The 10,378-nt window shown below is 39.0% G+C and overlaps 1 protein-coding gene across 1 annotated transcript; it reads left to right on the plus strand.

Moving 5' to 3' along the window:
- Positions 1-1,642: 1,642 nt before the first annotated feature.
- On the plus strand, positions 1,643-9,516 carry SPP1 (secreted phosphoprotein 1). The gene is made up of 7 exons (XM_060147093.1): positions 1,643-1,754; positions 2,876-2,943; positions 3,056-3,094; positions 5,447-5,527; positions 5,818-5,856; positions 7,435-7,725; positions 8,684-9,516. Exons 2-7 carry the CDS (start codon positions 2,890-2,892, stop codon positions 9,083-9,085), a joined length of 906 nt encoding a protein of 301 aa, XP_060003076.1. The 5' UTR covers positions 1,643-1,754; positions 2,876-2,889; the 3' UTR covers positions 9,086-9,516.
- Positions 9,517-10,378: the final 862 nt, after the last annotated feature.

The following is a 10,378-nucleotide window of genomic DNA, read 5'->3' on the forward strand; positions in this document are numbered from 1 at the left end:
ATTAATAGTGCAATCTCCATTTCACAACTGAGAAATGTAGATGAAGAGGTTAAGTAATCTCAAAACAATATTAAATATTTAAAGTGGACTCAGAGCTCTGCAACCCCTAATTTCTGTTCCAGTATTCAACCTTCAACTGTAATTTTTTTTCATTCAAACACCTTTTGAATACCCTGTAAATTTTTTTTTAATATAGAATTTCCTTTTTAATTTTCTTATTAAGTAACCAACTTTAAATATCCTGGGAGAAAAATTAGAAAAAGACAATTCAGAAATCTAATCCAGGCCTTCAGAGGTGTGCAAATTACCCTGTCGATGTACACAGTTAAAAAATCTTACATCTGGGGCTTCCCTGGTGGCACAGTGGTTGAGAGTCCGCCTGCCGATGCAGGGGACACGGGTTCGTGCCCCGGTCCGGGAAGATCCCACGTGCCGCGGAGCGGCTGGGCCCGTGAGCCATGGCCGCTGAGCCTGCGCGTCTGGAGCCTGTGCTCTGCAACGGGAGAGGCCACAACAGTGAGAGGCCCGCGTACCACAAAAAAAAAAAAAAAAAAAAAAAAAATTCTTACATCTGATCTCATTCCAATAACCTATTCCATTTAAAGGTATTACAAATCATGACTACCTGCTCCTCCTAAAAATCTTAATAATAGTTAACACACATACAGTGGTTAAAATAGGCAGGGTATTTGCATATATGTGCCAAGTATTTTTATTTTTACACATACTAATTCACTTAAACCTCTCAAAACGCCCACGAACTGTGCATTTGACAGATGAAAACAGGTATAGATAGGCTAAGTGATTTGCCCAAGGTCTCACAGCTGATCAGTGGCAGAGTGGAACTCAGAGCCACACTCTGGCTCCTGAAGCAGCACTTGCCAGCAGTAACCCTGCTCTCAGTCAGAAACTGCTTTACTTCTGCCGCACTGAGAATAAATTACCCTTCTATTTTATACAGCAATTAGCAGATCCATCACTTCCAAACAATTCAAACACGGCGACAAAAAGCCACGTCCTTGAAAGGTCAATGTAAATCCAATTTAATGAGCGTGAACGTGGATTTTAATGTTACTAATGCCATTTGTTTAAATGACAGGCTGCTACACACTTGAAATCACAAAACAGAGCTTAAGTAAAGATGGAGGAAGGGCTTCTGAATTCTTTGTATCTGAACAATAGCCTGATAGCTCTTAAATAAGTATAATTGTGAGGCAAATTTGGTTGCATATATTACCTTCATCTGTTATTTAAACCAAAAGAAACAAAAATCCATTCTATTTAATTTTATTTAAGACTGATTTAGATTCTATTTTTATTCTAATTCAGAAATTAGAGTCTTTGTAAGAACTAGTCATTTCCCTCCCTCCCTTTTTATGAGACCCCCTCGATGCCCTTCCAGGACGCTGAGAGCCAATCCTATAAACGAAAAAGCTAGTTAATGATATTGTGCATAAGTAATGTTTTAACTGCAGAGTAGTTTGTGTGTGTGTGTGTATGTGTGTGTGCATGTGTTTGTTTTGTAACCACAAAACCAGAGGGGGAAGTGTAGGAGCAAGTGGGTTGGGCAGTGGCAAAAAACCTCATGACACATCTCTCCACCCCCTGTGTTGGTGGAGAACGTCTGGAGCAGCCTTTAAATTCTGAGACGTCCTGGTTGTCAACAGCAGGGAGAGGAAGAGCCCAGAGTGCAGCCCTGAGCACAGCATCAGCACCGCCTGGGACCGGGCTCTTCTTAGCCGCCGCAGACCAAGGTAAGGCTGCAGTTTGCTACTTTCTTGCTGGCCTGTGTATGCACTGTTTCATTTCATGGGGAAGGTCAGGCCGTAAGGAAAAGGGTTTAACAGTAAAAGGTGTTAATCAGACTTAAACGGTCCTAGTCTTTGGAATAAGCATGCCAGATCCAGGGCAGATCTCCTGCAGGAAAGGCGGCCGGCTATTTTGAAAGACAGTCGAATAGAAAACTTAAAAGTATTTCCACGCCATCCTCAAAAGAACTGAAACTGCTTCTTGCCATCAGAAAAAAAAAGGAAATGTCTATGCCCCTTTGGAATGATTATATCTACATCATTTTAAATGGATAGATGATTGTGGAGACAATTTAAAAGGAAAATGATTTTTAGTGCTAATGTAAACAAATGATAATGCTAATTATTTAATGATCTGACTTATCCTGTTTTCAAGGAAAAAAACCTTTCTGAATATTTTTACCTCTGTATTTAGCTATTAACATTTATCCAAAATACCTGTATGACACTATTTAGACTTACAAATAGGAAAGCTGTTGACTGTTTTCAGTGTTTTTCTTTCTTGTTTCAAATTTCTAGAATACCTTACTTAAATTATTAACTTTAGAGATAGCTTCATTTCACCTAAGTAACACCTTTTAAATAATTTAAGTTGAAAATCGCATTTGAAATGCATGCTGGAAAATGGAGAAAGCAAGTTTCTTTCACAGCTTTATTTTCTCTCTTTCTCTTTGTGTTTTTCTTCTCTGAAAAATAAATATTCCCATTCCAGCTTATTACTTGAACTCAATTACTGTTGATCTGTTTTTAGGTTTAGATGGCTGGTGACATGAGGTAGCAACGGCATAATCTCTGAAACTCTAAATTTTAAAGTTGAATAAATATAGACTTGTAAAATTCCTCTCTCCTTGCCTAATAGGAAGAGATGGAGAATAGAGGAGGTGGCATTACAAATACTAACTCAAAAGATCATAATATTAAGAAGAAAATTTTCCTCTAAGAAGTAGAGAGTATTTCTACAGAAAATATATATTTATTTGTGACGATTTTGTAATGTGGTAGCCTAAAAAAGCATCACTGTTTTAACCTAGGAAAAGATCAAGTGTTTCTTACAAAATATTTTGCAGGAACATTGATTACGATGAGAATTGCAGTGATTTGCTTCTGCCTCTTGGGCATCGCCTCCGCCCTTCCAGTGAGTACAGCTGAATCTTAAAGAAAATTCCTCAAAATAAATGAATTGTGTGTTTCAAGGTGCTATGAACACGTTCACACTGTAATCTTTCTTCACCTTCTCTGTTTCAAAGGTTAAACAGACTGATTCTGGCAGCTCTGAGGAAAAGCAGGTGAGCATCTTTTAGGTTTATCATATAGTTAAATTATTTTTGCAACTGCTGGAAGATGTGCTACAAATGTATGGCAATTTTACTTATTTTCATAGTGAAACAAAATAACTTATAAGTATTTATTGAGTGCCTGCTATGGTTCTAGGCCAGTACCAAGCACAGAACTGCTTTTAGTCTCTTAAAACCAAACTAGATTTTTTAATATAATAAAATGATGCTCTAGGCCTATCACTTATGTAAAATGAGTTCTATGAAGTTGTGTGACTTTTTGTTTCCATGAGTCAACATACTGTTGTAGAAGTAAAAAATTCCATCTTTTGCTTTACTTAGTGGCAAGCTAAGTTTAAAATTCACCTCACATATTGGAGAGTTGGCATAACCATAATATTCACAATATCTCCTAAGATATTTGCTAAGAAGCCCATTATAAAGAGAAAGTCTGTTTATGCCGTTTGTATCTATTGTGCTTATCCGATGACGTTAGATCACATTTTTCTAGACAAACGTAAGGCCACATCAAATTCTTTATTATAATTATTCAACCAGCACCCTAGATGTACCTGCCCCTCCACAGGGTGAAAGCATGCCAGCCAAACAACAAATGGGCATTGTCCCAAGCAGCTTGGACAAAAAGGCACACAGAGTTCAATTCCAGATAAACAGAATAAAGGCCAGTATAGAGCTGCCTGGGGTCACCGCAATTAGATTGCTTAATGAAGATGTTAGGAGAAGTATTGCTGCTTGTGTTTGGGTGTGCAAGTGGGTAGAAGTAAGTGTGTCTGTTTTCCAAGTGATTTAAGAACACAAGTATTGAATCACAGCACTAAGCCAGAAAATTAACATTTCCAGAGAAAATAGTGATCACACTCTTTGAGGCAAGAATTAGTGCCTTTTTAATAGAATAAAATACGGCACATGAAGCCACGGCTGTGTAAGTGGTTAAGTGTTATTTAGGAGATAAGTGAAGAGCTCAACCTTCTAGAAGCCTAGAAATCTAGAGCTAGTAGGAAATATGGAAAGTCTATAAAGAGACATCCCTGAAGATGAACACCGGTTATCTATGAGTCATATGACTACTGGGTAGATTTTAGTTTGTTTTTCTTATCTATCTGTTCTTCATATTACTTTTTAAAAATTATAAATTTATCTTATAAATACAGATAAAGCCTGTATTACAGGTATCATCAGAATAAATATGTATATTAAATGTAATCAATCATAACATTTATCTGTATAATATTTATATAAATATATCTATTTTAAAGAAAAAAAAGAGGGAAACTTTGAACTCATCTAGACTAGTCGTTTTCACATTTTTCAGTCAAGGAACCCATTCTTTCAGCAAAAACTGTCACAGAAGCCCAAGACGAAGCTCCTCTGGTTAGAGCCAACCATGGGGAAACCCAAAGTGCTACTGACTGGTTTCCTTCCTGCACTTCTCCTCCTTTGTGGCTGTGAGGAATTCTTGGAACCCCCAGGGTAACTTTTCTCCATGACAGAGACGTGAAGTGATCGCCCTGGGCCGTATAGCCCACCAGATGACACTTATTCAGAGCAATTTCCACTCCTCTGCATTAGCATATTATTACCATTTTCCAGATAAATGACTTGGCTAAGTAAAGGCCATTCCATTCACGTCTTTGGCACCTTAAAGCAATAGAACTTTCATGCAATGGTGTTGATATATTTCTGCACTGCCCACTAAGGTAGCCACTAGACACGTGTGACTATTGAACGCTCTAGTGCAACCGAGGAACTAATTTTTTTTTTAATTAACTTAAATTTGAATAGCCATGTGCTTCATGGCTAGAGAATGGCATACTGGACAGCACAGCCTTAGAGAGTTTCTCCTTGTTCCACAGAGACAGGAAACAAGGAAGATCAACACAAATTAAGGGCCCCTCTGCTTTAGCTGTATTTCATCTGAGAGGAATTTCTGCTAACAAACGTAGAACAGAAAAGCACAGTGTATCATCAATGTGGAGAGCCACTGGATTTGAGCCCCGGCTCTGCCACTTACTATCACTTAACTTCATCGTGGCTGGGTTTCTCCTGATCTGTAAAATGGGAGTAATCATACTGATACCTCTCCCAGGATTAAATGAATGAGTATTTGTAAATTACTTTGAAAGTGTGCCTGCCTCACAGTAAGTGCTACGTAAGGGTTTGTTAAATGGCTCTACCAGAAAGAATAAATTATGAAAGATAGAGCTCAGGCTCCAGGTGACTGAATAATGCATATTATGCTTATCCGTCAAGATTGGGGAAGTAGAGTTGTTTTTTTCCGCTTATCACTTAGAGATCCCTGTTTCTTTTTCTTAATAATGACAGATACGCGACTCTTTTTTGTAGCTTTACAACAAATACCCAGAGGCTGTGGCCACGTGGCTAAAGCCTGACCCGTCTCAGAAGCAGACTTTCCTAGAACCACAGGTATTTTTAATTTTAATTAATTCTAAATATTAAAATTCTCACAGTTAAAGAACAACCACCACAAAAAACAGCCACCGAGCAGGCCACTTGGGCTTGTTAAGTGGATCCTTCCTGCCTGTTGGTAAAGGTGAACTTGGGACACCAGCTGATCTGTCATGTTGTCTTCCCGCTTAAGTCATCCACCAATGAGGCTAAAAGCTAAGACCTGCTTTGTATGGAAAAAGCTAACTTTTTGAATAAAAAAGTTAAGAGAGTATGATGTACACTGATTTGCACCCTTCTTTCTTCAGAATACTGTGTCCTCTGAGGAAACTGATAACAAGCAAGAGGTGAGGTTCCACTTTGAATCCAAGGTCCACCATGTCTTGGAGGAACTAAGGAAGCAACTCTTTCTCCTGGTGACATTGCCTGGGTTCAATTCTGGCAAAATTCCATTAAAATTCTCCAGTAAATGCCCCGTCTATCCACTGGCCTGAAATTCCAGGGGCGCATCACACCCCTACCCAAAGCCTTGAACTTTCTGCAGACCTGATTATACTGGGCCAACAGTATGGTGGGCTCTAGGTCAGGGATGGTGGAAGTAGAGCCTTTACTTAGTGGAGCGGAGGTGCGGGTATGGGAGAAATATTATGGGATGGGCTCCTGGTAGCCCGATTCATATCTGTCTCATTTCTCTGAGTGACTCTGCCACCACCATCCAAGGGAACAATAGGAACTAGGAACTTTCTCCTCAAAACCTGGAGACCCGCCATCTTGAGACCCACCCTCCCTTCCTAACATGAGGTCAGCCAACCATAAAAAAAAAAAGAAAGAAAAAAAATTTTCCTGTCTAAAACTTGCCCACAAAAAACACAAGTGTTTACTAAATGTCAGAAATACCAGGTTTCAAATAAGTTTAGTGTGGCAGGAAATGTTTACTAATGTCTGTTGTTTGAAATACTAAGCCTCTTGCAATTTATTTAAGATATTTTGTTGCTGTCATCTAATATCCGGTAAGCATCTAATTAATGCCTACCAAAGCCAAGACTTTGACTCCAGGAACGTTTCTGTTGCTAACATAATGGTTTATTTAATAACTATTCTTTTTATTGGAATTAGTAATATATTTGCTAAGCAAAGGGATAACTTAAATTTGTTTTCCTTAAGATTCTATTTGAAGATGCTAAGAATTTCTAATAAGGAAAGTTAGATAAATGACCCAGTATATTTGCAATCAGAAGTGTAATAGACATTAACTGGTTAATTGAGCTGCAGTTTACACACATGGATAACACAGTCGCCTGTTGATTATCCAGGCTAATAGGGAGGAGTTTTAGGTTTAGGGGTGAGCATTAATACCTGGATGCTCTGATCTCCTGAGAATTGTCATAGAAAAAAACAATCTCACAATTATGTACCTGTATTTACCGCATCATTGAATTTGGTAAATTAAATAGTGTCTAAAATGATCAAGGAAAAACATGTTATCGATATAAATTCATAACTCATACATTTGGCTTGAAAATAATGTTTATGAAAAAGCAAGAAAAATGACTCAGAATAGGATTCCATTTATCCTTGTGTTAAAAGGGAAATTGGAAGATGCTCACTTTAGCTCTTAAAAGCCATTGAGTGCTTTGTTGTGAATACAAAGATTCTGAAACTGAGACTTCCCTGGCAGTCTGGAGGTTAAGACTTTGCCTTCCAAGGCAGGGGGTACGGGTTCAATCCCTGGTCAGGGAGCTGGGGTCCCACATGCCTCATGGCCAAAACACCAAAACATAAAACAGAAGCAATATTGTAACAAATTCAATAAAGACTTAAAAGATTCTGAAACTAAATAAAGATAGTAAAAGACTAAGGCGCCGTAAAGGCTAAAGGAAAATAAAAACCTTGACACCAATTTTTCCGATCATCTTGATTTTTAGACCCTCCCGAGTAAGTCCAATGAAAGCCCTGAGCACACAGACACTGTGGATGACGAAGAGGATGGAGACAGCCAGGACACTGACGCAAATGACTCCAGTGACACTGACCATTCCGACGAGTCTCACCATTCTGATGAATCTGATGAAGTGGTCACTGATTTTCCCACTGACGTTCCAGCAACCTCCGTCCTCACTCCACCTGTCCCGACCGGAGACACATACGAAGGCCGAGGTGATAGTGTGGCTTACGGACTGAGGTCGAAAAAGATGTTCCGCAGATCTGAAGTCCAGGTAAATCCTTGAACAAGACACATGAGATGGTTATGAGTAGAGCCCAATTCTAGGGAACAAGGGTCTGCATGCTCATTTGTTCATTCATTCAGCAAAGATTATTACTTTATGATCATTGAATACAAAACCTTTTCCCACTTATTGGTTTTTGTATTAAAGTCCACATAACTTCTCCCAAATTTTGTCTCTCAATCACAATGCTATTTTTCCAAACCCTGGTTATAAAGCACTTATTCTATTTGCTTTTTTATTTATTTATTTTTTAAATTGATTTATTTTTGGCTGTGTCAGGTCTTTGTTGCTGCGCATAGGCTTTCTCTAGTTGCGGCGAGCAGGGGCTACTCTTCGTTGCAGTGCGCAGGCTTCTCATTGCAGTGGCTTCTCTTGTTGCGGAGCACGGGCTCTAGGCACGTGGGCTTCAGTAGTTGTGGCGCAGGGGCTCAGTAGTTGTGGCTCGCGGGCTCTAGGGTGCAGGCTCAGTAGTTGTGGCGCACGGGCTTAGTTGCTCCACGGCATGTGGGATCTTCCCTGCCCAGGGCTCGAACCCGTGTCCCCTGCACTGGCAGGCGGACTCTTCACCACTGTGCCTCTGGGGAAGCCCTCTATTCGCTTTTTTAAATTAAAAAAGGATCTGGATTTAGCACATAGCCCTGCCGTGTACTAGTCCCTTTACTTTTAACTTTCCCTTCATTTTCCCTTTATGTAAAACAGATAATGAGACCTTCCTCATGGGTTTCCTCTCATACAAATTGATGTACCTATTAAACTAAAGGAGATGACGTAATGAAAGGACTTAGTTTGAAAAAAAGTAACATGCTAGTATTATTTTTTTGCTTCAGCCAAATTTAGACATTGTTAGAGAATACCTTGGCCTGAAAGTTAAAAAGCAGAAGAAAATTACAGTGTTCCCATCTCTGGCTGTTTATTGAATTCTTCTCCCGTTTGTTCTGTGATTCAGTATCCAGATGCCACAGAGGAGGACGTCACGTCACACGTGGAGAGCGAGGAGGTGGGTGATGCACCCAAGGCCATCCTGGTTGCCCAGCGCCTCCACAGGGCTTCCGACTGGGCCAGCCGTGGGAAGGACAGTCAGGAGACGAGTCAGCCGGATGACCGCAGTATGGAAACCCACAGCCGCGAGCATTCCAAAGAATTCAAGCTGAAGGCCGAGGATGACAGCTATGAGCATTCCGATGTGATTGAGAGTCAGGATAATTCCAAAGTCAGCCATGAATTCCACAGCCAAGAATTCCATAGCCGCGAAGACAAGCTAGTCTCAGACCTTAAGAGTGAAGAAGACAAACACCTGAAACTTCGTGTTTCTCATGAATTGGATAGTGCCTCTTCTGAGGTCAATTAAAAGGAGAAAAATACAGTTTCCTACTTTGCTTTTAGTAAAAAGAAAAAAATACATTATAGCAGAGTGGGACAGAATATGAAATGCTTATTTCTCTGCTTAGTTGGTAAATATATGTGTGTGTGGATCTGGAAACAGATCATGGTTTTGATCATTAGTGTAGTGTGTGACTTGATGGTAACACCCTTGCACACTAAAAGCTTCAGGGTTTAGCCTATGTTCTTTCCATATAAGAAATGCAAACCATCATTGCATTTTAATGTTTGCTACCCTTTTATGAAAAGAAGTTTATGTAGAAGCAAAAAAATCCTTTTACACACTTGAGAACATAAAATTTCATGTCACTATGATCTTTTGTTTTTTAAATTAGTTTATATTTTGTTGTGATTATTTTTGTTGGTGTGAATAAATCTTATATCTCGAATGTAATGAGAGTTTGGTGGTGTCAATTGCATTTCTTATTTGATTCCCTACAGTTGCCTAGCAATTAATACATGTCATCATTTTAATTAATGTGCTGGACTTAGTAGACAGCAACCTAAGACCTTCTGGATCAAACATACAGCCCCTGGCTGAGCTAAAGTTCCCAGTCAAGGAAACAGGAGTCAAGTGGAGGTTGATATGCAGCCAGAACTCCTCCAACTACGCAGGGCTCTGTAGGCCACTTCCACTGAGTGAGAGCAAACTTTTTCTAATTTTCACAAAGCTGATGTCAAAGCTAATGAAAGTTTAGATGCAATCACAAATCAATTTTATTGGTTTTTACCATTCTCCATTCATTTTCGCAGTGAATTTATGCTTCCTTGCCCTTGGATTACAACTTGGTAAGTCCCATAGCTATTCTGATCACTTGTAGATAATAAACAAACAGTCCCTTTGTACTGGAAAAAACCTAAAAGCTAATAATCAAAATTTTCAACTTCATTCAAAACTAAAAGTTCTGGAAACCTGAAGTGGAGCAAGGGCCTTATTTCTATACCTTGCTCCTCTGCTCTTCTTAAAGCTAGAAATCTCATTGGAAATCTAAAACTTCTCTATTAAACAACTCTTGGGGGAAAATTTTTAATTGCAGAATTTCTAAAAAATAGTTCTAATGAAAACATAACTCACTAGAGTACAGTTAAACCAGTGATCACAGAAAATCCATACCCTTAAATTCTTGCAGCAACAATAAAAGGATGAAAATAAGGATACTGAGTTGCCATCTTAAAAATTAGAAAAGAGCAACAAAGTAAAGCAAAAGAAAGCACAGGGAAGGATATAATAAAGTTAAAGTAATAGGGAACAGAAAAAATA

The sequence above is a fragment of the Lagenorhynchus albirostris genome, chromosome 4, assembly GCF_949774975.1.
Source record: "Lagenorhynchus albirostris chromosome 4, mLagAlb1.1, whole genome shotgun sequence".
Taxonomy (NCBI): domain Eukaryota; kingdom Metazoa; phylum Chordata; class Mammalia; order Artiodactyla; family Delphinidae; genus Lagenorhynchus; species Lagenorhynchus albirostris.